General features: G+C 36.5%; 1 protein-coding gene across 10 annotated transcripts in view; it reads right to left on the reverse strand.

Annotated features, from left to right (window-relative positions):
• Window positions 1–27,671, reverse strand: part of LOC100116974 (neurabin-1) — a 554,139-nt gene that overhangs the window by 84,913 nt on the left and 441,555 nt on the right. The window contains exon 12 of one of the 10 annotated variants that reach the window (XM_031932202.2): window positions 6,510–6,709. The exons of 8 other annotated variants lie outside the window; for them this stretch is intronic. In XM_031932202.2, coding sequence (XP_031788062.1) covers window positions 6,549–6,709 — 161 coding nt within the window. In that variant the 3' untranslated portion in view covers window positions 6,510–6,548. Of the gene's footprint in view, window positions 1–6,509; window positions 6,710–25,619; window positions 27,343–27,671 lie in introns of those variants that run through there. One more of the 10 variants, XM_031932217.2, reaches the window with a different exon arrangement.

The following is a 27,671-nucleotide window of genomic DNA, read 5'->3' on the forward strand; positions in this document are numbered from 1 at the left end:
ACCAATGAGAGAGAGAGAGATAGAGAGAGAGAGAGAGAGAGAGAGAGAGAGAGAGAGAGAGAGAGAGAGAGCGAGAGAGAGAGAGATTAGATTCGTTTTATTTTGCGTACATTATATTGTACGATTATAAGTTTACAGTATTACAGGTGAGAAAAGAAGAAAAAAAAAACAATACAATAGATAATAGATTTTGGCATGTTTAAAGTATGTGTAGTGAGAGAGTGAGGCGGCAGTGGCATGAGCGAAAAAGTAGGTGTGTGTGTGCGTGGACTGTATACGATTTATGTGTTTTCGAGTTGAAAAAAGTGATTCCTAGCAAGTTTTTTGAAAGTGACGGTGGATGAAGTGTTTCTGATGTGATGGCAGGTTATTCCATAGGTATGAAGCGCTGATCTGGAACAAGTTCCTCAGCGTCTCCGTCGTGAAAGCGAGGAATTTACAGACGTGTCACCTCGCCCCTCGCAGGCCGGAGTGTGACGCGGAAATCAGAAAAGCCCAGTATGTATGATGGTACGACTGAGTTAAACATTTTACGTAAGAAACAAGCTGTGAAGTACTTCCTGCGTCCGGCAGTGGTTAGCCACTGCAGCTCCCTCCTGTACGGGGAGATGTACTTATCTCTCCTTACACCATAGATGTACCGAATTCCTGTGTATTATTCCTGTTAGCTTAATTAGGCCAGACTAAGTGCTGTGGCCAGTGCGGAAACCTGTTTGAAAGTTGTCTAATATGAGTCTTGATTCAAGGTATTGTGAGACTTGCCTATGCACCAGCCACTACAGAGCCTTGGAGAGAAAGCAGAGAAGTGAAATCGGACGGTAGTCAGTCAGGGCTGTTGGTGAACTGACTTTGTTGAGTGCACGCACAAGCGACAATTTCCAGGCAGATGGGAAACAGGGTTTGCTCAGAGACAGGTTAAAAATATGGCTTAGTAGCGGAGCGAGAACTGGCAATGCCTTTGAGATGATAACCTGAGGAATTCCGTCGCTCCCCCCGGCTTGAGTGTCGAAGTGCGATACTGCAGCCAATACATCCGATTCCGTTATGGTGCTGAACTCGAAATGCTCCGGGAGGTCAAGACTTTCCAGGGTGAGGAGATAATCCTCAACAGCAGGAGCTAACGGATCACTGGAGATCGAGCTGAAATGCTTGTTGAGTTCATCTGTGTTAAAACGAGATGGTGTAATAATAGTAATAATTCAGCCTGGCTTCCTCGACTTGTTTGTGAGCATTGTCTCTAGCTACCCTATATATGCGGAGATCCGAATCGAGCCTGGACTTCCTGAAACGCCTGTAAAGTCTGTCTCTCTCAGATACAAGGTCGAAGAGCCGTGGTGAACCACGGGTGACGCTGTCTTCTTGGTCTCACAGTCCGTAATGGGGCGAGATGATTGATGGCGTTAGTGAGGTTAGCGTTAAGTATGGATATGCATTCGTCGAGTGATGAAGAGGTGAGGGATGACCAGTCACATGCGCTAAGAAAGTCCCTTAGCTTCTCGGCGCTGATTGCTTTAAAGTTTCTGTAAGAATATGTGTTAAGTACATATCGTGGAATCTGTACGTCGAGAGTGGTCGTGATAAGGTCATGTCCGTTGATGAACGGTGATTTTGTCTTCCAGTATGACAGCAGGCGATCCTGCTCGTCGATAAGACACAGGTCAAACTAGGTATCAGAACCTTGTTTGTGGTGCGTGGCACCATAGGGAACAGATGAAAGGGAGTTTTCATCAATGAAGGCCTTGATGAGCTTGGCATCTTCAGATGAAGAAAATTGGTCAGAGTTGAAGTCTCCCATTATGAGCTTCGTGGAATAGTTGTGCATGTGGGTTGTTAGTTAATAACCAGGTCTCAGTAACATCTATTACGTGGAACGGAGAGCGAGTGGATAAGAAAAACCTGATCATCTCAATGTGACCCGTAAGCGAGTTCGCATTAAAATGACAGACTCGTAGTCCTTCGGACAGAGATACCTTAGAACCAGATGAAGACGTGGCAGATGAGCTTGATGGTGGGTGTGGTGGAATGATGTATGTGTGTTGTAGCCTTAGTGTTGGACGATGTTGGCAGCGGGCGGAAACCGGGAAAAAGTCTCCAGCTCGGCGTCGGTGTTGATGACCGTAGCACGCTCGCTATCATCGTTACAACGCATGTAGAGTCTCCCCTCCCTGACGAACGTTCGGCAGCCCTGCCACTTCTTGGCCTCCAGCCTAGCCCTTGTACGCAGCTTATGGACGTTTGAGGGTAGAAGCTCGTTGATGTTTATGAACCCTTGATGGTCAGGACTCAGAGCTTCAGCCTCCCCCAGCAAGGTAGCGTCCAATTCGCTGGTGTGTAGCTTGTGTTTCCGGGCCTTGGTGATGACGATCGAGCGTGCAAGCACACTTGAAGATAGGGTACTGGCTAGTGGTGGCAGTCTGCCGTCACCCCTGGCGGAACTGTTTGTAGCATCAAGCCTCCCCATGGTCCTGACGGATGCTACGTCTCTTCTAAGGACCGTGGGGTCAGGCGTGTTTACAACTGAGAAGGCGAGGAGATGCAGCGGGGTTTCACGGGTATAATGCAAATTCGTGACAACGACCACACAGTTCGAGGTCTGCTCCTGCCGCCTCTTGACCTCGGCCAGTGTTGGGCACAGTGCTACCGTTGTCCTGCTGCATCATCGGGCTCCTCGATGAAAGATCTTGGATTTGTGCCTGCAGCTCAGTGATGGTAGACTCAGCATTGTGTATGCGAGTTTTGAGTGCAGGCAGCACATCGAGGGCCTTGAGTCGCTTCTCTAGCGGGCTCAGACGCTGCTCAATTTTGGAAATCCTCTCCGACACGATGTTCTGGATCTTGAGGGCCTCCATTTGAGCATTGTGCTCCGCGTATGTCCCTCAGAGCAGACTCAACGGATGGCGTAGGTGTTGTTGTTACTCCGGCCGAGCGGGCTGGTGAGGGATTTCTCGACGTGCTGGCTGATGGTGGTCCTGACCTCGTCTTCTTGTTCACCGGCTGCTGTTGTTTAGGAGTATTCCTGCCTGCTGCTGTTGTTGCAGTTACTCCCGTTGCTCATGTTGTGGCGGAGGTGGACTTAGTCCTCAGTTTGGCACCCTTGGCGTTGCTGTTGTCTGCGCATGAGGGACAGGCTATAATCTGCCTGTCTTTCACCACGATTATTTTGATGTTAACGGTGTTTTGGCACCTGACATGGTAGTGCAGACCACAAAATACACACTTCTTGGGGTCCTTGTGCTGTATAGGTTGTTTACAACTGCTGCATGACTGAAAAGGCACTTCCACACTCTTCTCGCCGTTTGTACTTATTTTTCGTCGATAACTTACTCGATCACTGTGAAGTCGCCTTGAGAGTTCTCCCACGATGCAGCAGATGTCGCCACAATGTTGATTGCGGAGAGAAAGAGACGCCGTGCAAGTGTGGAAACAAGTCAAGCCAAGCCAAGCAGATTTGTAGGTTAGGAGCCGTGAAGAACGTTTGCAGTAGAAAAGATGACAGAGAAAAATTACAGCCTTCCGCGATTTAAGTATCGAGCGTGCTACTATCAACAACAGCAGAGGGACCGAAGGCAAGAAGCAGCAGAAAAACGAGAGAGAGAGAGAGAGAGAGAGAGAGAGAGAGAGAGAGAGAGAGAGAGAGAGAGAGAGAGCAGATAAACGAAGTGATGCTTGGGGCAAAGAGGAACGACAGGAACGGAGAGTAAGATGAATTCGGAATCCCGCGATCTGAATTCACAAACGAAGGAGGTAACTCAGGTGCAAGAAGGGATACAAGCACACCAAGAGGAAGGGTAGGGAGAAGAGGGGGAAGGGATGGGGCGAGGGAGCAAAAGCAGCTGTGCCTCACAGAAAGTTTTAGGAAAGAAGAGAAGGAAGATAAGGAAGGACTAAAAAGAAAGGAGTGAAGCCCAGCCGAAGAGGAAACGAAGAAGAGGAAAAAATCCTAGTGATCCCTAGTGAAAGATGCAGAGAAAAAGGAATAAGAGGAGTCAAGAGAAATGGAGAAACAACAAGAGACACTGGAGAATATGTGGAACACAATGAAGGAAGAAAAGAAGGAGAGAAATAAGATAGGAGAGAGGGGAGTTGGAAGTTTCGAGACACAGAAAGTAGTGAGACAAGGATGACCGTTAAGCCCATTACTATTCAACGTGGCAATAGCGGACCTGCAAGGAGAGATGAGCAAGATTCAGGAAGGAGGAGTTATTCTAGGAAAGGAAAAAATATGGTCAATCTCATACGCGGATGATGTGGTGCTACTGGCAACAAACGCGGTGGGTATGAAGCAGATGTTGAAAAGGTTTAAGAAGGTTATGGAAAGAAAGGGACTAGAGTTGAACACAGTGAAGACCAAGGAGATGATATTCAAGAACGGAGGTAGAAGAATTAAAGAAGAGAAATTTGAGTGGAATGGAGAAGAGATAGAAGTGGTAAAGAAATTCGAGTATCTGGGCTACACGACGAAAGAAAATGGAAAAGAGGAGGAGCAGATAAATAAATTGAAAGACAAGGCAATGGCGCTTATAAGCACGATATGGGGAATCGGAGAGGCTATATGCAAGGAAAACCGGAAGATCAGAATGTAGCTTTTTGACACACTCGTACAAAGTGTAATGGAGTATGGAGCGGAGATTTGGGGCTAGAATTGACACGAAGAGGTAGAAAAGGTACCGAGAAGATATATGAAATGAGTACTGAGGCTAGAGTGGACCACACCGTCGCACATTCTGCACTGGGAGACGAAGAGGTTTAAGCTAGAAACGAGAGCAAGAAAAAGGACAATAAGATATAAGGGAAAACTGAGCAGAGTGAATAAAAACTCTATTCTAGGAGAATGTTGGAGGTTGCTGAAGAAAGAGGGAGAAAGAGGAGGACCGAAGGGAAGAGGCAAGGACGTGAGAAGGAGCGAGCTAGAGAAATGTGCGATAGCAAAGATAGAATATACAAGAAGGGTAGAGGAAGAAGAAAGAATAGAAGTGGAGATCAAAAGGATAAATAAAGACACACAATGGCAAAAGTGGAGAGAGGAGATAAGGGATTCAAACTACGCAAGGGAAACCAGGGAGCTGCTGAAAGAACAAGGAGAAAACTTGTAACACCTGACAGACGATGGAGGGTATAGGAGAGGGTCGCTTGGCATCATAGCGAGGTTCAGATTGGCGAATGAATCAAGAAGCAACAAATACTGGAGAAGCGAAGAAGAGAGGCGGTCTAGGATGTGCGGGAAGGAAGAGGAGACACTGAGGCATATCATAGAAAAATGCGAAGAAACGAAAATACCAGATACGAAATGGCAAGAGGTCTACGGTGGGAGGAAAAATCAGGTAGGACACCTAAGCGGAATCATCTGGAAGAGGAAAAAGAAAGAGGAGAAGACAGAATAGAGGCGAGAAAAGAGAAAGAAGAGCTGAAGAGAAACAAAAGAAATTCAAAAAGACCGCGCAAAAGCATCTAGGGGCTTTTTGCAAAAAGTTTCTAGGGGGCGAAGAAGAAGGAACTAGGTGGGTCGATAATGAAGAACAGCACAGAAAGGAGGAATGGAACAGACAAGATGTGAGGAACGAGGAGGAACCAAGCTTAGCAGCACGTAGTGGCGGAGAGGTTAGATTACAGCGCATGCAGAGAAAAGATAGTAAGAGAGAGAGAGAGAGAGAGAGAGAGAGAGAGAGAGAGAGAGAGAGAGAGAGAGAGAGAGAGATCAAGTTTAAAAAAGAGTGGCGGAGAGATGGCAAGATTTGAGAGAAGGATAGAAAGTGAGATGAGAGAACTAAGAGAGGAGATAAAAGAGTGGAAGGTGAAATTACAACTGGAGAGAGGGAAAAGGGAAGCGGTAGGAAGGAAGATGACGGATTTGGAAGGAGACGTGGTGATACTGAAAGAGAAGCTGAAAGAAGAAAGAAGAGAGACGGAGAGAATGCAGAGGATGATTGGAGAGATCAAGGTGAGTTTAAGGAAAGTGGAGAGTAAGACAAGGCAAGAGGAGGAGAGAAAAGGACCGGTGAATGATAAGGTGAAGATGAAAAGTGAGGTTAGGCTACTCAGCGCAAGCAAAACGAAAAGGGACGAGGTCTTTTCCTCGAAAGAGGAGTTGGAAGGAATATAGAGGAAAAGGGACAAGGTCAACGCAGAAGGTGAAGTGAGATTGGAGCAATGGATGAACAGAGATGAGAGAATATCAAGGGGGATGGTCATGGATATTATAGAAAGAAGGGAAGAAGCAGCAAAAAGAAACGGGGAAGAGAATCGAAAGGGCGAAATCAGGGTTAAATTGGCAGGAGAAGTATACGTCTGGAACGAGGAAGAGGAAAGGATTAAAAAGGCGAGACCGGAGGTGAGAGGAGATGAAGAAGAGGAGAGAGCCTTGAGAAGGAAGAAGGAAGATTAAAGTTTAAAAAAAAAATAAAATAAACAAACTGTATATTAATAGCTATGTTAATAAGAAATAAATGTAAATATTGTATATACTTAAGGTATAATCAATAAACTTCTAATAATTAAATAATTACAAAGAGTTCGAAAAAATTTTTTAATATTTAAAATTTATTTCCATTTTATTCTATAATTTTAAAGCCGGTCCTGTGTACTAGTAGTCTTACAAGGAAGGGTCCCCAGATGTATCTCACTGATTTTGATAATTTTGTGATATGTTGTAGTACTCGAGAAAATATTAGACTATGTGCTAACTCGTCGATTTGAGGTTTGAAAATCACTCCTGAAAATCCCAAAAACAGGTTTTTTCTAATATCTCGAAAACTATTTAGAATTTTTAAATAAAACCAACGCCAAATTCTTTATTATAAAAAGACGCTACAACTTTTACCCCGAAGGATGTCAACCCCTATTGTTTTTAGGGGTAAATGTGCAATTTTTCGCTATTTTTTCAATATGAAATTGATCAAATCGGCTAGATTTGGTTAAAAATTGCACTATCATCAAGAAAATAAAAAATTAAAGTTGACGTATTTCGAGATTTACAAAGAAAAAACTTTTTTCTTGATTGTTTTACCCTTGAGGTATATAATAATAATAGTAAATAATAATTTTATTTATCCTTAAATGAAAAATTATATTCTTAAATTTATTTGTAAATTTTTTAAATTTATTTGCAGATCTACACATTTATTCTATATTTTTTACTTTTTAATAAAACAACATCGAGGTTTAAAATAAATTTAAACTTTGAACTCGAGTGTAATAAATTATTTGTCAAGATTCCATTATCCGCTACCAATAATTGTATTTAGAGATGTTGAGTAATAATATTCACTGCGGATTATTGCCAACTCTAGTGAAATACATTTTATTTTGAATACATTCTACAAACTTATAATATTACAATTATTTAGAACATGCAATTTATCTGTAATACATCGGTAATTGAAAATTGCATCATTTTCTTAATTGTTATCAAGGATCGCATAAGTAAAACAATAATGGTATTCATTGTTACGTGGGATAATCGGGATATAGGTGGTCGCAGCGTCCGCGGATCAAGTCCAGGGACTTGAGGAAAGGTGCAAGAAAGTCTTAGCGTGAATGCGATTGAGTGGACTTTATTGTATACTCTCGCGCAACTAAGGTGCAAGGAAGGGCTCAGGAGGAGCGCTTCCCGGCGACTAACGTGAACTGCCCGCGATCGGACAGTAAGCCTCGCGACTGCACATCGGTATGCAGTAATAAGGTAGCCGTAATCACCTTCGCTGTTACCATGCTGCGCTACACGTAAGCACGCTAGTGTGCGTACGTGACACGCCCAATGACCGCGACGTCATCGTCCCGATGACGTGTGATTATCCCAAATCGTGTGTATGTAAGTGTACTGATGTTCGTGATTTCTTCTTAAGTGTGGATACATGTGTGGCCTCTCCCTCATTTTATATATAATTATTAAGAAGATGCTTAATCTAGTTACAGATTTTTCTTGTTTCTATAAGCTGTATAAAAATTTAGTGTAAATTAAAAGGTAACAATAGGTACAATATGAAAAATACAATAGGTAATTAATTCGATGTTACGTTAAAATAACTTTAATAATATAATATAATAATTTTCTCTGTATCTGGCAAAATTGAATTTTTACATGATTTTCTTTTAATTATGATTTTGCTACATATCATCGATTGTCAAGTCGAGCTCGGTATTGTAGATTATTTATTTAAGATTATTTTAATTTGTTGTCCTAACAAATGTGTGTAAATGAAGCAATTAATCAAATATCTAATTTTGTTAGTACTATGTCTGTGTTTATAAAAATAGGAGCTAAGAATAACTGTGGTCTTATCCCATACGAAAATCAAGAAATTTGAGAATTTTTAGAATGAATTGCCGTTTCTGCGTAGAGATTGTTCACTGGTTGTGTATCATTATAGCAGAAAAAGATATCAATTCTTTCTGCTGCATCATTGTGATGTTTTGCTTGGAGAACATAAGTGTTCTACCGTCAGTAGTGCATGAATATGCTTAATTATTATAATAGGGAACATACATGGTTTTGCTATATACATATAAATACTTATATACAGTAGAAAATAGCATAAGAATACGTTATGCATAAATTTTTTGCTGATTTAGTACCTCTAGGGCCTAATATGATTAATTAAAAATTCATATGTTTAAGTAGTTTTTAAAACGGCAGCTCTCCAATATGGCGTCTCAAAGGATAAAGACCTAACCTAACGTACGGGCATTTGAGTGCATAAATTCAGTCATGAAGAGTCTATTTTGATTTTGAAGCATTATCTCTCATCTCTATTATGATTTGGAAGAAAACAATAAGGTTATTTTATGTATTAAAATTTACATACTTTTATACATCTATATATTTTTTCATCCTTCGCGCCGCCATATTGATCACGTGAGCTCTCAATCGTTTAAACGTATTATTAGCAAACTGAAATTTCAAAACAATATTACTTAACAAATATTGCAGTAAAAATTGTAGCTCTTGTACTTATGTATAAGATTTATTCTTAACTTTATTTTAAAAAAGGCTTTATAAATCATGTCTGTTCCCTATTGTACTGACGAAGTCGTAGTTGTGTGAACAATCAAATTTATGCTCATGATGTAGGACTATTAATAGTCGTGTTTTCTATATTTTTTTCTTTTGTATTTTTGTGCTCATATAAGTATAGTGAGCTTTTATTTTCAGCGACAGCCAATAAATTTCTTTTTCTCTCACTTTATTCGATAATCGTTGAAATCGACATGAGTATTCATGCTCCTATATTTTCCTGATCTTTATGGTTCAAGAATTATTTGTTAGTTTTTTAAATTTTAAGTTCTGTTGTCTCGACTATCGAATCATGTTGACTTACTATTTTGTTTTGTAAAGAAAATTTCGAGTACTGCATTAATCGTTTATAAGGGGTAAATTTTGTGACTGTAAAAAAAAATCTGCTTAAGCATACGTATATACTTAGAATAATTATCATGAACCTAATATATAATCGTAAATCTATTCAAGCGCAGTGTGTAATGAGTACATATTCGTTTACAAATGCATAAACAGCAGATAAAATATATATTGTCAACCAATTTACAGTTGCGGGTGTAATATTTTGTGATTTGTCTTCGCATGAGGTTGAAGCTGTGTGAATATTAATCTATCAAAATAATGACATTCATGCTCGAATATTTTATAACTAAGATGTTTGAAACTTTTACTGTCTTTAAGAGTTGACTCATTGAAATGATCTTCTTTTTTTTACACAAGTGCATATTGTATATACAGTAAGATGTCATGATTTTAATAAATTTTCATAATGATTAGTTATTCTCTAAATATTTTCATAGCCCATACCTTTGCAGACGTTCTCATATTTCGCTCGCACTGTACACTTCACAAATCACTGTCACTCGGACTGCTGCCGTTGCAGGTAGGACCCATGCAAAAATCCTCGCATGTGTCACAGCTGCTGCTTGTCGGCTGGGTGTTATCTCTCCATGCCAGTGTGGCGTTGGCCTTGACCTCGTGATTCACTGTATGTTGGTTTCGGGATTCAATCATGGGTATCTCGTTCAATGATATCGTAGATACTCCTATGTAAAGCACTAATTGTGTTTGATTTTGTTGTGACGGTGGTGTTTCTATTGTATTATCAACTAGTGATGCATTTTCTTTTCGTGTAAGGTAGACTTCGTTCCGCTAAATAGAAGACCTAGTTCATTTTCCTATTGTGTCAAAACAGTATTTTACATCGAGTTTGCTCCTGTCCTACGGGTAGACCGTGTTTCATCAGAGTCAGAGCCGTTTGTGCTTGAAATTATATTTTGTGTGTGACATCGTTATGGGATCGGTTGCTCTGCGCTGACCACATTGCTTCACAGCTTCGCGTAACGAAGCTGCTAGGATAATGTATATTGCCCTTGTAAGTTATATATACGTTGTGGTTCTAAAACTTAAAAAAAACATTAGTCATGGGGAACCCCCCGGGATTGCGCATTTTCAGACTATAATAAGTAACGATAAATTTCACTATAGTAGATAAAAAATGGCTAATAAGAGAAATTAAATAATAATAATAATAATTGAAGCGCCATCGCGCGCCCTATATCCGCGAAAATGAAAAAAGGCTCCTCTGTATTTATGTAGGTATGGACCATGGAGGTTTTTCGGGTGGTCATGTGTTAAAGACATAAGTGTTGTCCATATAGTCATTCTCATTGATTATATTGTCGTTTGATTGTTTAGCTGCGATGCGCTTAATTAATTTCACATGCGGTACGGTTATTTTGATAGGACGGTGAGCTGTATTGCAACGATATATGTATGAAGTATCGCTTCTGTTTGTGGTGAGAGAAGTTTTAAGTAAGTGCGAATCTTTGCCTTTTACTGATGCAAACTTGAATAACTTCAGAGGTGAAAAATTAGTTTCTTTCTTTCTTTCTTTAAATGGGAAAACATTATTTTGTATGTTCATATTTTTGAGAAGCATTTGTGTTCTCGCTGTATTTGTTGAATATGTCGCATTCGACCAGACCCGCAACATTTGTGGGGAGGCTATCGGGGGCAATATGAACTTCGAAAATAATATCGTCGTTTGTCTTTACTTTCAATTTTCCCAAAGTTGAGATTTTCGTATTTGATTCGCCTACTGCTATGCCTGCTTTAGTTATTAGTATGTTCTGCTTGATTGAATTCGACGACTTCTGAGTATGGCTTGCTGATTACTTATCATTGCTATTGTTTCGACTTCCAGTGTCGCGTGACTCGCTATGTGGTTTCGGATTTTCCTTCACCTGAAACTGCTGTGAAATTTTTGGCTCGAAATAGGGTCTCATACCGTCCATATCGTACAAGTGTATTGTATTATTATTACAATTACTGGGATGCCTGTTGCTGTTGCTATGTCTGTTGTTTGAATTATTACTATTGTTGTTGCGTTTATTATTGCTACGATTATTGTTCAATTGCATATCTTTTGTACGGCAGATATCAATCGTGTGGTCTATTCTGCCGCAAAAATTACAAAAACCCTTTTCTAATCATCGTTTATCACATGCAGGTTGTAGATATCCCCTTGACAAATTAAAGAAATTGCTGCTCTTTCTTTTTAGATCGTGTTAACATTTTTATTTCCGTTAGTTGGATCGTCTTTTGTGTACTGCCTCGAAGTTTTTATTACGCTTTTTGTATACTTTATCATTATTATCGATACACGTGGCAGATTCGTAAATAGTTATTAAATTATTCAATAATTTTTGCGTTCGGATTCCCTAATCTCTGTCCTTTTCTCCTGGCATTTGAGTGATCAATTTCAATTTACTCATAATCTTATCGGCAAGACCGATATTACCATATCGCAAAATTAAATCTGACAGAAAATTATGTATGGAGCTATAGTTTAACAACTGCGCTGCAAAGCCGTCCGTAGCTCTACCCGATAATTTACTAGCCAATGACATAAAAATGTATTTATCCGAGTCAGGGACAAAATTTGCACGAACTTGTCTGATCGACATGCAAAATATGTTTAATTTTTCTAAAGATCATCGAAACTCGGTATTAGATTAAAGGCTTGTGAAAGGGTCAAACCCCTTGTACGCTGACAAATGTCTACAGGGGCGTTAAAAGAGACCTGTTCCGGATTTATTATTTTATTTACGGGTGTTTCGCTTTGTTGCGGATTGTATATGTCACGCATATTCCGTCTGTTCGAGCTTCCTTACATACTAGAGGGTGTAAAATTTATATTATTGTTTGGAATTTGATGCGATCCAAGGTTTATATTATCCGTATATTGTGTAAAATTTGGTTCGAGGTTATTTCTACTTGTTGTCACTGTGTTAGTATTATTCAATTGTGATTCGGGTGAATATTTCGGTGTGTATAAAAACGGTTGCGCCATGTTATTGTCCCAAGTAATTTTCATTTCCCTGTCTGCATTCGAATTTTGCTGATTAACCGTGTTATTAAATGTAAATGTGTGTCGGGTCGGTTGTAAAAGTTACATTTTGATACGGAAAGATAGAATTGGGTGATGCTTGTATGGGAGTGCTTGCATTACGCGTATTGTTTATTATTAGATTATTTTGTGAATGAGTGATTCGGTGGAAATAATCCGCCTGGCATAAATGATTCAATTGATTGTTTTGCCAACCCGCTTGCAGAATGTGAGTAGAAATGCTTAGTATGTTTGTCTCTGTCGTGTGAGGCTGTCGTATTTTTTGAACACTGGAAATTGGAATAAAGGGCGACTGAACTTTATAGCTTGAGAGTGGTCTGCCGTGCGTATAATGTCTTTGTATGTCGTTTATGTATTGCGTATTCTGCATGTTTTATTATCGGTTTCGGTGTCGGCGGCTCTGATTGTGTATGATCTGGGTAAGCAACTGAGAAGGACGGTCGAGACGTAGCCGTCAGTCGGATAAATTCTGCCGCGTCTTGCGAGTCCAAGCGCGATATTATTTTTTGAATAAGCGGATCTTGTTCGAATTTAAAATTCGCCGAGTCGAAGTTATTCAGATTAAGATGTCGCGACGCGGCTGTGCTTCTAGACGGTGATTTTTTATTTTTGTTGAAGTTAAAAATTTCCGAAAAAGTCATATTATACATACATTATTATTATTATATTTTTCCTTTTATCCACACAAAGAATGTGCAACGAAATTCGTATATGTATGAAGTATGTTCTTTTTGAAATACAGAGCGCTTTTTCTTTACTGCTTGAATCATATTTACAAGAAAACTTGTCAATCTTTTTGTAAACAGTTCTTAACTCCTCCAAGAGTTGATTTTTCTGTTTTTTCAATTTTTGCAAGAGTGCTCTTTTTCCGCTTCGCTTGTTTTTGTTTTTGTTTATGCTACAAGTTCCGCCACTCATGAAATAAAATAAACTTTCGTATGGTAAGAGTGATCTGTTTTAAACAGATCGAGGGATAGGCCGCAATTAATTTGGCCCAGGAAAGATGACCGCTAAAACAGCAGATCCGGGGAAAGACGCTACAAAGTAGACCGTTAGGTGGTGAGAGAAGACCGCTACAAAGCAGGTCAAAGAGTAGGCCGCTACTGAGCAGGCTCGTGGGTGGGATAGTGTTATTTTACCCTGAGAGCGCGTAGACTACGTGCGCAGAAACAAAAATTCTATTTTTTTGTTGTAAATGATTGACTATTATGGTATGCTAAATTAATTTTCGGCTCTGATTTTCTGAATTTCAATTATATGCGCAATCTGATTCCCCCGGGATACAGTGTTATATAAAAAATTTAAATTTAATGAATGGTACTTACTGCATAAGTTCTATCAGAATTAAAACATTCCACAGTTTCATTATATCCAAGATTGTTTGGCCTTTTGCTTGATTTCAGTTTTTGGATATTACGAAAATCTCTTCCCGTTTCTATGGATTAATTTTTCCTTAGCTTTGTTCTTTCCTTGATGTAGTATTAATTTTTGTTTCCACCCTTCATATTATTTTTTCCTTGATTTTGTAATAGAAAAATGGTTGTCCTGTGTATATCTTCGCAAATATTATCTGCTCGTGAACTTTTGTTTAAATGTGCTTTCTGTAAGATTTCTGAAAACACGTTTTTACTGCGAAACCGCAGTGGATGCCATCTGTTAAGTGGCGTTGTGACGTTGTGAAGTTTTTTTTTTTTTTAAATGCGCTTTCTTGTAACTTTCCTGACACCTTTAACTACGACCCCACATCGATATCCAGTGACAAGGAGGGCGTAAGGTGTCACCCGCTCAGTTCGTACGAGCTCGCGATGCACCTTCGCTGTTACCATGCTGCGCTACACGTATGTACGCTAGTGTGCGTACATGACATCATCAAAAAAGTGTTTCAAGATTTTTTACACCATGAACATCGAACAATTGCGACATTAGAGCACCCTGCAATTTCACAAAGTTTATTAGGTTGTGATCTAAAAGGAAAATATACTGGATTTTCAAAATTTTCAGGATGAACATCCGTGTAACCACTTTTAAACAGAATATTTAAACAGATTTATGTATCTCGGAGAAGATAGTTGATTGTGCACTAAAGATTGAAGTTTAATGATATTGTTTCTCAAATGACAATTCAATTCTTCATTTATCAGTATCACGCTGTCCGAAAAGTGTCTTACATAATTTTTCCAAACCCTAAATCCAAAAACATCTAGTGGTTGTATTTTACCTGTAGTTCGTTTTGAAATTATTTTTAAAGTTATTTCTTTATTAGTAGGTTTTATTTCTTCTACGGCTGAAGGACAGTGCCCAGTCCATAAGTCTACCAAAAGTACATTTGATAATCCAACATTAAAAAAATATACTTCTTTGAGCCGTGTTTTAAAATGATCTAAAATCAGACGAATTTCAAATTTTATTCATTTTTAATAGAATACAAATTAAAACAAAAAAATGATCACTAATAATAACACAGGATGCCTTCTGAATCCAAAATAGTATCATAATTATTCGAATACGCCAAATATGAAATAATTCCTGAAGTTAATTTTCCTGGTTTAGAAGCCATTGCATAATGTTTGCTGGTCTGATCAACTCACCCAAAAAAATATTGTTGGTTGTACTGTACGGCTATGAGTCGTAGAAGCTACAGATTGCACCAAGCATTTTACTTGCCTTTCCCCTTCGATTGCTAATGTTAGGCCAGAATAGACTTCTAATTGAAATCCACTTTGATCTGAATTATAAACATTTTCTATTCCTTTTTCTTTATAAGATTTTTCACTTCAATAACAAATTCATCAGCTTTTTTTTTGAATAATCTGCTCCTTCTATTGTTTTTTTGTAATAAATTTATTAATTTTTCTTCTAACAATTCTATGGGCTCTTTTAAAATTTTATATCCAATGTTTTGATGCTTTGAAACGAAAATCTTCATGACCAATATCCTTTTGTACTTGCAGGGCCCATTTCTGTAAATCTATATTATGGATAATATGTCCAGCATCAACAGCAGCTTTGATAAGTTCCACCTTTATTTAAAGTTTTTGCCCAACGTTTTAATTGTGTTATTGATGTTACCTTTCAAAATTTATTTTGTACGGTTTTTAAATTTAAAGTTTTATTAACACCACTCCTCCAAAACTCTACTGCTCTTGCTTTATAATCATGATCTAATTCTTCAACGTCTGATGTGCACTGCTGAAATCTATGATCCCAGTTTACCACACAAGGATGGTAACTTATCAACAACCTAAACAGGATCAAGGTCCAACGAAAATCGAAATAGACAAGAAAAATCAAGATCGATTCAAAGCTGGAACAACTCAACTACAAGGTTGACGTAATTCTGCAACAAGACAACCATCGTTCTCTACGCAAATTTAATCAAACCAGAAAGGATCAAGACTTAGAAGCGATAAAAATTTAAATAAATAAGATGAGCTAATTTCGAATATTTAGTTCAGTTACTTTGGAGTATTATAAACAATAAAATGGAAAAACAAAAAACTAGTAATACCATAAGCTACAATGCATAAACGTTAATGATATTAAAATTACGGATAAAGTAGAGATAGCAAAGAGAATGAGCAAATTTCTTTGTGATATTGGCCGCAAATTGTCTGATGATATAGTGAAACCAAATAATGCCGAATTTAAACAATTAGATTCAAATCCAAATTCAATATTTCTTAAACCTACCTAATGGTGGAAATAATAAACTGGGCCAGATCATGCCAAACTATGTCAAACTATGCCAAATCGTGCCAAACTGTACCACACCATGCCAAACTGTGCCACATTGTGCTATACTCATGCCGATTCGGACATTTCGCGCGATTTGGTACTGTTTGGCGCAGTGTGGCATAGTATGGCACAATTAGGCACAATGTTATATTATTAGAATTAAAAATATTTTTCTCGAGTTTTTTTTCAAATTTTGAGCACGGTTTGGTATGGTATGGCATAGTATGGCCCAAACTGGCATAATACGGCAGAACCTCTCTTATACAATTTAATAAAAAAGTGACCCGAGGTGGAATCGAACCCTGGTCGTCGGTGTGCCAGTTGAACGTCTAACTGCCTGAGCTATTTTCTCATAGTGTTAGTTTATCAATTTCTACTTTTTGGAGCTAATATGACTATTAATTTATAAAGAGTAGTTAATATAACTGTCAAACTGAATAAACGATTCTCAAGTCTCATAAACTTAAAATTATTTGTATTATAATGGTTAAGACTTCTTATTATAGCTACTTATTATAAACAGTAAGGATGTGCCATAGCAACACTATGTCCAGCTGTGACAAACTGTGCCTAACTGTTTCAAACTATGCCATATTATGTCAGGCCGTGCCATACTATTCCAAACTGTGCTAATTCGTGCGGTATGTCCGAAATGGCATGAGTGTAGCACAACATGGCACAGTTTGGCACAGTGTAGCAAATTTTGGCACTATGTGGCACACGATAGCACAATTTCCATTTTCACTAGGGAACAAGTACCAGTGAGGTAATAAATATAATCAACAACCTGAAGCTAAAAAGCGGTAGTGTAGATAAGATAAATAGTAAAATTTTAAAGATGCTTGGAAGTTGTATCTCGGCACTATTAACACATATTTTCAATATGTGTATTGAAAATGCGATTTGGCCGGATGCATAAAAAAAGGCTGAAATCGTACCAGTATATAAAGCAGGTGAGAAGCATAACTTCAATAATTACAGGCCAATTTCAGTTATATCTAAGATTGCGAGAATTTTTGAAACAATAATATACAATAGATTGTATGAATACGTATATTAAAATAATATTTTATCTAAGCATAAATTTGGATTAAGAAAAAATATTGACTCAAAGGATGCGTTAAATTATATTACGGAAGTATTGTTTAATAATTTGCATGGGAATATACTAACAATTGTTACTTTACCTGATCTGGCCAAGGTTTTTGATATGGTCGATCATAAATTACTACTCAAAAAACTTTACTGTATAGGCATTAGGGGTCAGGCTTTAGATCTTTTTCAAGCTATCTTGATAATAGATACCAGACAGTTAAAATTAAAGAAAATAAAAGTGATAATTTGTTAATAAACACAGGTGTCCCTCAGGGTACTATCCTGGGGCCACTACTATTATATATATATATATATAGAACTCTATTCTGTCTTATGCTCTCGATACTGCCATAATAACCACTGGAGAGACTTCGTTATTAGAGGCGCAAAGTAACATGAATAAATTCCTATTGGTTATAGATAACTGATCTGCTAAAAATATGCGATTAAATTTGATTGTAATTGATTCACTAATTTTAATCGATTTTAGTATCTCTAATCATTACTAAATCGTCTATCGATCTTAATACTAGTTTTATGAATAGCTCTGAATATAGTTTAATAGACTTTAATAACCAAAACGAATACTATTCTTGCAATATCATTTAATTGTTATTTTATCAGAGTATATAAATCTGTTCGAATGGTACTCTATTACGAATAATAAAAATAATGATCATTTTTCTAATATGATTTGTTCGTGATTTTATCAATAAATTTGAATTGATTCATAAGGTAATTCGTTTATATAATATTTAATCGATCACGATACTTTTTTACGATTAGATTCAATTATACTTTAATCGATTAAAATAATCAAAAAAAGAATCCCTGCTAAAAATACTAGATTGATTTAATCGACGTTTTAAATTATCGATGTGAATCGGTCTCAATCGCAATCTAAATATCAAAATGAAGATATTTTTATCGACTTTTATGCAATGATTATTTTAATGCAGTTCAATTGGGATTCTTTCAATAAATATGAATCAACTTATAAGTCGATATTAAATCAGTTTAATTTTACAAATAATTTTGATAACATTTTAAGTGACCTTAATGATCAAAGTTTTGTAATATCCTTTAAGAAAATAAACCTTTATATTTCAATTAGAATCGATTAAATTCATTGCGAAACTAATCGATTTTAATCGACCCTATGTTTCTTAATATAACCGATTGGTGTCGCTTCAAATGTTCATACTCGCGTGATAAGATTTCTGCTTCGTTACTATATAAGAAAGGTCAAATGCAGTAGAAGACAAAATAGATGTATTATCTACAATCGATTTAAATTGAAACTTTATTAAAATCGATTGACTTTCTTAAGCGACACTTGATTAAAAAAAAATGCATGCCAATTCAAATCGATTAACATCACGATATACACTTCAGTAAAAACGATTGCATAGTTTAATACGGTACGATTGAATAATATCAAATGTTATTCTAGATACAAAAAATCATTAAAACCGTTATTCTAGTGAACACATATACATTGGTTTCGATTTAAATAAGCATTGAATCGATTAAGTGTATATCCTAATACTTATGTATTCTAATCCGGTTTAATCGATATTATTTTATCGTTTTAAATCGATTTTAATGCCATCAATATATTACACGTGCAGTAGCCTGAATATAATCACTTTCAAATGTAAAACGCAGGATTAAGATATAGACTTGGAATCGATTCATTTTTTGTCCATTGAATTCAATCGCATATTTTTAGCAGGGTGACTGGCGCGGGCGGTGAATAAATTATCACTTAATGTAGATAAAAAAGTCTGCATAACATTCGAAAGCTATTGTAATAGTGTACCGGCACAAATAGAAGTAAAAATCCAGGATAGGATGTTGACTCGAGTGGAGAGCTGTAAAACATACTTGGAATTGTTTTTGACTATAATTTGAGTGAGATAAACATATTCCATATATCCTACTCTAAAAAAGACATGGTAATTATTTTATTCGCTCGTTGATTGGCTGTTCGTTTTACCGCGCAATGTCAGCGTATGCTTGAATTCCTAAACTCAAACAGTGAAAATTGAGAAAATATGATAAGGAGGGATGTATGTACATATTTCGTCGTACTGCCGCGGGAATCTCAAAATTTGAAGCTTACTCATGAATTAAACATTTTTATTTTAAAAACACTGTTATGAATATATCGAAGCAGTTTTGGACTGGCCCTTTGGTCCCCGCCTAAACTCTCCGTATCTGTGGCAGATGACAATAGGTGGTGCATAGGCACTTTTCCATTTCCCTCATAACAATATTGCCTGCTGAATCTAGATATAATGGTGTGATAATAATTCTAAAACTGCCTTGTTTGGCCTGCTGCTTCGGTCGCTCATGACAACTGCGAGCGAAGCGCGTCTAAAGTCGCTAGTAATTAAAAAAACGCAGTATTTCGTATATATTTTTTATAAACTAGCAAACATCATGTCGACAGTAACGAATCTTCTACACTATATTAAAATTTTATATTTGGTAAATTTTGTAAAAACCCTGTAAAACTCGTAAAAGGAAAAAAATTAGATCTATTTCACGGTAGAAATGTTCTTTGAACTTAAATCATTCAAGTTACCGAAAAAAAAATCAAATGTATCAAATTAGTTGTTAGCATTGGAAGAACTTAAAAAATTTTCGTCCGTCCGTCCGTCCAGATTTTTTTTGCATTTATTCCACAAAACTTGATGTATTTTATAAACAATAAACTATTGATTGGTAAAGATAGGTACATATGATACAAATTTTTACGAAAAAACATTTTCAAGATTTGGTCCAGGTAGATTGGAAGCTGTTAAAACAATTAAAAAAAATGGACGCAATTAATTAATTTATTTTGATATTTTATATATATATATATATATACATGGATGAATAAAGATTATTTTAAAATTGGTCCAGATGAAAAGGATGATGTAATTAAATATTTGTGCAGATGTAATTTTTTTTAAGTTATATGTTTGTGAATATAAAATGACGATTTGTGTATTCATGCATATCACAAGATCAAACCCGCAGTTTTGGTCGAGATCAAAGGGATGCTGCAAATAGTTATTTGTGCAGGTATAATCTTTATTTAATTCTATGTGTTTGTGAATATGAAATGACGCACATGCAGATCACAAGATGAAATTTGCAATTATGGTCGAGATAAATGGAGACTATAAATGGATATTCGAAGACCGTGTCTAGGTGTAGAGTGTGACCGATGACGAGGTCTAGGTGGTGCGCTCCGTGGTTTTCAATTTCTAGGTACATACATCATACGTGGACGGCGTCTTGGTGTACAGGGTAGCCGATGACGAGGTCTAGGTAGTTCGCACTTGGTTTTGGTGTCTTGGTGTAGAAATCATTCAAGGGTAGTGTATCAGAACAATCAGTGATTTCATGTTAGCGATAAAAATGTTACAATAAAACCATGGTCAAAAGACTTGAAAAAAAGCTTAAGATGCTTATATTTTATTTTAGGAGAAATAGGAAATATCTAAAAAATTTACTAAAATGGACTAAAATTTTAAAATATAAACTTTTAAAAAAGTAAAAGGTTAGGCGAGTTTGATATTTTCCGCAACGAAATAACAGATAAAAAAGAACTGAGATCAATCAACCAAAGTCCAGTTTATTATATTTAATCATAATAAAGCAACATTTCTTTTGGTCAATAAAGGGCTTACTTAACTTAAGTTAAGTTAAGTTATATACTGATCAATTAGAAAAATGTGGCTGTCTCGGGGACAGCCGATAGAAGTCAATACTTAAATAGATGGTGTGGAATTTTGGAAAATTTTGAATAGTTTCGTTGCCAGAGAATCAAACGTATACGAAGTGAGAAATGTACTAGTCTTCGTAGCGGGACTGCAAATGTACTTTATAGTCTTCGACGCAAGAGTTAAATATATATATATATATATATATATATATATATATATATATGTGTGTATATATATATATATATATATATATATATATATATATATATATATATATATATATATATATATATATATATATATATATATATATATATATATATATATATATATATATATTATATATATATATATATATATATATATATATATATATATATATATATATATATATATATATATATATATATATATATATATATATACACACACACACGCGCGCGCGTCTTCCTTCGCAGCAAAACTGAAATGAATTAGTCGTCGACGCAAATTCAAATGCGTTTTCGTTAAGTGCTAAGTACTAATCTACAAGGATACATTTAATTGTGACTTTTTTGATAAATTTTTATAATTTTTTGATTCAGTGATTTTGATGCGTAAATCGCCGCCATTTTATTATTTTTCCAACTTAATCGCAACTTTGACAGAGTTAAAAAATCTCAGGTGAAGTAATCATCGATCAACTAGTAAATTTAGGATAGGCAAAATATAATACGAATAAAGAAAATATAATAAGAATAATAGTATTGTACGATATTTTATGACACAACGTGCGTAATCCGAGATTCAGAGAGTGCATTTTTACACGAGCGTATGGTAAATCAAGGTTTACGCCAGGGCATGTCATACAGTGATTATGTTTACCGCAATGAGTCAATAATGTTTACATGCAAACGTTTTGCGCATATTAAAAAAGTCACGTCGTCTAGTTGACGCGAAAAAATTCAAGTACCATGAAAAGGTACCGCTATATTAGCGCGTCCGAAATCCGAGAAAATCCGATAGCCGCTTGCAGCGTGTGTAAATAAGTGCGGCTGATATGTAAGGGAAGAGCTGAGCTGTGCGAGCATGCTAACATGCGCGGTGAAAAGTGCGTGGTGGGGGGTAAGAGCTGCCGCTGCTTTCGTGACGATCGGTCTGTCGCGCCGCCGTGATGGTCGCCGCTCGCCGATTCACTCCCCAGTAAAATGTGTACCCGGCGAGTCTATAGAAGTATTCACTCCAAAACTCTCAAGATACTTACTACGTAACCTGCCATGACCGTTTCATTTTGTTTATTGGTGAACAACTAAAATTTTCTCTTTACGTATTTTATTATAACGAAATTTTATACAATGAAATGGTCATGGCAAGTTACGTAGTAAGTATCTTGAGAATTCTTCCTAATTGATCAGTATATAATTTAACTTTAAGTTGAGTAAGCCCTTTATTTACCAAAAAAATGTTGTTGCTCCATTAAGATTAAAGATAATAAACTTGACTTTGGTTGATTGATCTCAGCTCTTTTTTATTTGTTATTTTTCGTCGTCTAACCTTTTACTTTTTTTAAAGTTAATTTTCTTTTTTATGTTATTAAAGGCGTGTTATTAAAAAAGTTAAGAAAAATGTGTAGAAATCCGAAGATAGCTGTTTTGATTGGGAACAAACTAGTGAACGTAGAAGACAGCAATTATAAAATGAAGAAAACTGCTTTGAACTATGAAAAAACTGTTGTCATCACTTATTAATAGTTATTGTCTGTTGCATTCATTTTTTATTAATTTTTCAAATTGTAAAATTTTACACCTGAAAAAACAAGAAATTTAATTGAAGTATCTAACAAACTAAATAAAACTGTAGACAACAGAAGATTACTGTTATTTGTGTCTTAATTCCAACATTTTTCTGCTATCATCTACAGTTTACAACGTTATTTTTCAATTGTTTTCATTTTTGCACATAGCAGTTTTTATCTGAAGTTTAAACTAAAACAGAAGATAACTTAAAAAAAACAGAAATTTTTAGCAGTAGAATGTCGGAATTGAGACAATGACAACAGTTATTTACAAGTATTATTAGTTTTTTTTTTGTGTTTTCTCTAGTTTACTGCAGATTATACCAGATGTTAACAGTTTTTAACAGTTACGTTAATTGGATTCTATTATGTTATTAAAGTTAGTGAATGTAGAAGACAACAAATATAAAATGAAGAAAACTGTTTTAAACTATGAAAAAACTGAAGAAAAATCTAGCATACTAAATAAAACTAAAGACAACGGAAGATTACTGTTATCTGTGTCTCAATTCCGACATTTTTCTGCTATCTGCAGTTCATAACGTTTTTTTTAATTGTTTTCATTTTTCTTTTTCGTTAGGGATTGAAGATATCGTTATCATTTTATATAAAAGTAAATATCATATTATGTATTAAAATTGAGTACAGAATATAAATGTTATGATTGTTATAATTTTACAATTTACATTATTTTATAAATGTAAATAAAAAATGTTTAATAATTATTATTTTTTGTTAGATTTTGTTAATATAATTAATACTGTCATCAAATAATTACAAAGAGTTTGAAAACATTTTTTAGTATTCAAAATTTATTTCTATTTTATTCTATAATTTTAAAGCCGGTCTTGTATATTAGTAGCTATAACTACTTTTATAGAATGTTGGCTGTATTGAATATATTTATTTATACTCGACGGTAATTAATTCTTATGAAACGTTTCAGAAGTCGTGCTTTCGATTGGTTAGAATTTATCAATCTGGCAATCTTATTTGAGCATTTAAAAAACGTTCCACAAGAATTAACTACCATCGAGTGTACATCTAATATTTAACAGTATATTTAATAATGACACGTCAAATAATTAAAGGGATGTTGGCGCAAAAGCTTCGCAAATCCGCCATGGAGTATTTTGTATTTTTAAACTTCTAGAAAAACAGAAAGTTCTATCGAATTTTTCTTTTGGTAGAACGATTTATTGAACTTAACACTACGGCGCTACAGACTCCGTTTTTCATTTGCAAGCTTTATTTAAAAAGTTTTATGTAAAATTAGATTTTAAGGTTGGCGCTGCAATCGCATGAGTACGACGAAGTACGCGTAAACATCTGTTCGTATTTCCAAGATTTTAGAAAAACAAAAAGTCCGATCAAAATTGTCTTTCGGTAGAACGATTCATTAAAATTAAGGTAGTTCACTCAAAAAATTAATATTCTTACAGACTGTGTTAGGTGGAAACTTGAAGAGTTTCCCCTTTTTATGCGAGTTTGCCTATTTGACACGCTCTACAGGTGTCCAGGGAGGAATCTGGTCTGGATCCGTATCCCTGCCTGCAAATGTCCTTTCTTTGCTTTTGGTAGTGGTCCAAATTAATACTTATAAATCTTACCTTGCCATTTTTACTTGAACGACTCACTGAATGGAAAACTCTTCCTTCTAGTTTTTCTCCCTTTGATATTTTGGAATTTTGGGAATGAGTGGCTTGGATGAATATATATTGACAAAATGTATGGTCCAATTCTATGTATATTTCCTTTTGAACAAACTCTTTACAAGTCTCATATAATACACGAAATTCTCAATCGAAATCTAATGATGAACACTATTGTATTTGACTAATCGATCTAGATCTGTGAATTAAATCTGAATGAGACTCTATAGGTCCGCCGGCTCCTGCGCCGAGTGATCACGGAGTGCGAGAGCAGCGTGGCTCGAGAGCGCTCGGAAGAGGTTCCGGACCTCCCACGCCATCGCCAACTTACTTCCCCTTAGCCGCGTTACAGTGTCGGCGCTTGTTGCACTCATTAGACCTTACGGGGCCTGGCAACTAGATGCGCGCCGAAACTGCAATGTAGCACGTGCGCCTCTAGCTGTTGGCGGGAGAGTTGTTTAGGTCAGCGAGATTCTTAGCCACATGATACTTTTGTGTGGCCTTGAGTCTCGCTGTACCTTTGTGTAGAACTTTCTCGATCCCACATTTGAAATTATTATTTCAAATGTGAATCCAGAAAGTTGTCACGTAACATCCTCCCCCTCTTGAGAACGTTTCTCGTCCCCGAGAAACAACTGACGCCGTTATCTTTCGGTACGTGGTCCCTTAAGTGGAAAAGGAAAGAAAAAAAACTTGTGTTCGATGTGGTTGAGTGAAAGAGAAAAAGAAATTTTGTCAGAATGATTCGATTTATTCGGAGGGACAAAGGTGTTTCTCTTCCGTTTTAGGTAATGTCGTTAATATTGTGAGTTATCGCTCAGCATATGATCTATATGTGTTTTATCATGTGTTGATGCTTTCGCTCATGGTTCTTTAATGCGTCTAGCCTATTATTGTTTTGTTTGACATACTCACCTAGTGTGTTTGATTGATGGGATTTTGACTAGAGAAACGCCTTTGACGAGACTTGTATGGGTTTTAAATGTTTTGCTTTTATGTTCGGGTATGTGGCTGTAGGAATTTTGGAATCATTCTGTTCCCTTAGTATTATTTATGGATATTGGACGTGTGTTTTAACTAATATTCCACTTACATGCTAAATTGTTAGTACTTTTTGATCTCCTGCGCTAACTAATTGGCTTAAATCTAAATACTTCATTTTGTTAGTGTACAATTTTATGTTTTATGTTCTATTTATATGGATACATAAGAGTTGCAATTAAAACTTGGTTTAATATAAAAGTATAAAAATATATTATTTATTTCTTTGGGTCCCCCTAGTTTTTTTGGTGCCATGTACAAAGAGAATATAATAGAAAAATTGTATAAAGAGAGAAAAGAAGAAAGAAAAAAAAAATTATTGCGATAATTGCGCGTAACTGTAAAGACTCATTTTGTCTTCTTCTTCCTCGTTGATTTCGTTGTCATTTTCCTTTAGCCATAGTATCTGTTCTGGACCGCTGACTGGATTAGGGTTTTGGTCCATTGTTGCTCCTAGTAGATTTATTTCGCCATGTTCTTGTGGTAGCTCTTCTAGGTCTATTTCTTCTAATTATCAGGTGGTGTCGACTGGTCCCTGCTTATTTGGTCGTCTTCTGTGAACATATTTTCTTCTTTTGGATTTTTTTGGACCCCTGTACAGTGTTCTTTGTGGGCGTCCATGTGTTGGTGCTGAATGTACTTGCCACACTCTTCGTGATGTTTTAATATTTCTCCATTTTGTATCTTACATATGAACTCATGGTCCTCTTTGTTCCTGTAATCGCTCATTTTGCCGCAGCGGCAGTGTCTTTTCCTGTATTTTCTCTCGTCCTTTTTGAGGTGCCGTGATGGTGCCCATCTTTGTTTAAATTTTTCACTGCAATAATCTATTGCTTTCTTGGCATCCTCTTTGTCAAAGTACTGCACGAAGGCTAGATACTTCCTGAGTAGTGTGTTGGGTTCTTGCTTCTTGTGCAGCACGAAGTTGGTCCAGTGGACCAAATATAGCGAATATCCTTCCAAAAACCTCAGAGTTCATGCCCTAAGGTACCTGGGCACAGAATTTTCGCCCTGCTGTGTCATCTAGTGGTCCGGTTATTACTTCTGGCATCGGTATAGGCTTTTTGCTTGGCAATTTTTGCGGTCGTACTGATAATGGTGGTGTTGATGAAGTCGCGAATAACGGTGGTCGAAGTGCTGGTGGTAACAGTGGTAATAGTGGAAAGACCAGTGGTATGTCTATTGCTGCTGCTGGTGTTTTTTGTGTAGGGATGTCTGGTAGTGGTTGTTCTATTGTCGTGGTGTCTGGCATTAATGTCTCTGTTTTTTTGATTAGTTCTGTTGCATATTCCACTGCCTTCTTGTTGTGTAAAGGGATCTGGTATCTCACTACCAGTCTGGTGCGGCCTTGTTGGTCCGTATAAATTCTCTTTACTTCACATGGTCCAAATTGCTTTAAATTTGCTGTTATTTCTTTTGGGTTTCCCCTTATGCTTGTCGACATAGTTTTTTCATTTATCTTGTTGAGTCTCATTACCTCTCCTGGCCTCCATGATCGCTGGTGGTCCTTGTTTCTGTTCATTGACAAAATTTGTGTCGTTGTGGTCCAAGTGATAATCTAGGGCGGTAGCACCTAAGCCTGTCTATATTCGTTTGATACAGCTTTCACTGGGTCCATTCTACCTTGTAGATTTTTATCTAGGCCTTTGCCTTCTATATAGCCCATTTTTTCCATTATACCTTGTGATTTTGACCTCGTGTATGCTTTAATCGCCTTGTTTTTATCCTCTTCTTTTCCATATTCAACGTTTGCTACATACATATGTGGTGTCGCCGTTGGTATGAAGGTGATCACGCATGGTCCATGTGTCATGAACCCGTTCATGGCGTCTTCTCGTTGTCCTTTGAATTTTATGAGAACTTTGGAATCTCCCACGTCCGTCATGTCCAAGATTTCTATTTTGTTTTGGTCCATTTTCCTGTGACAAAAAGATATCATTGTATGAAGTCATATAGCATATTTAGTTATGCAATGTTCATTTGTTTTAGGGGTTATAAATTTCGTTTGTTTATCATTGTGGGGTTTAATGCGGTCTATTGCTTTGGTTCAAAAGATGTTGATTTCTTTTTTTTTATTTATTTTGATTTAGTTAGTTGCTTTTGGATATTTGATTGTAGGGCTTGGGAGGTGTGGGTAAGGTTTTGTCGTGCCAGTACAATAATTTGTGTTTATGAAAGATATCAGTCCTGCAGAAGTGCTGGTCATCATTTATATTTTCTTTTTCGTGTGTGGGATGTTGAGATCACT

The sequence above is a fragment of the Nasonia vitripennis genome, assembly GCF_009193385.2.
Source record: "Nasonia vitripennis strain AsymCx chromosome 1 unlocalized genomic scaffold, Nvit_psr_1.1 chr1_random0006, whole genome shotgun sequence".
Lineage (NCBI taxonomy): Eukaryota > Metazoa > Arthropoda > Insecta > Hymenoptera > Pteromalidae > Nasonia > Nasonia vitripennis.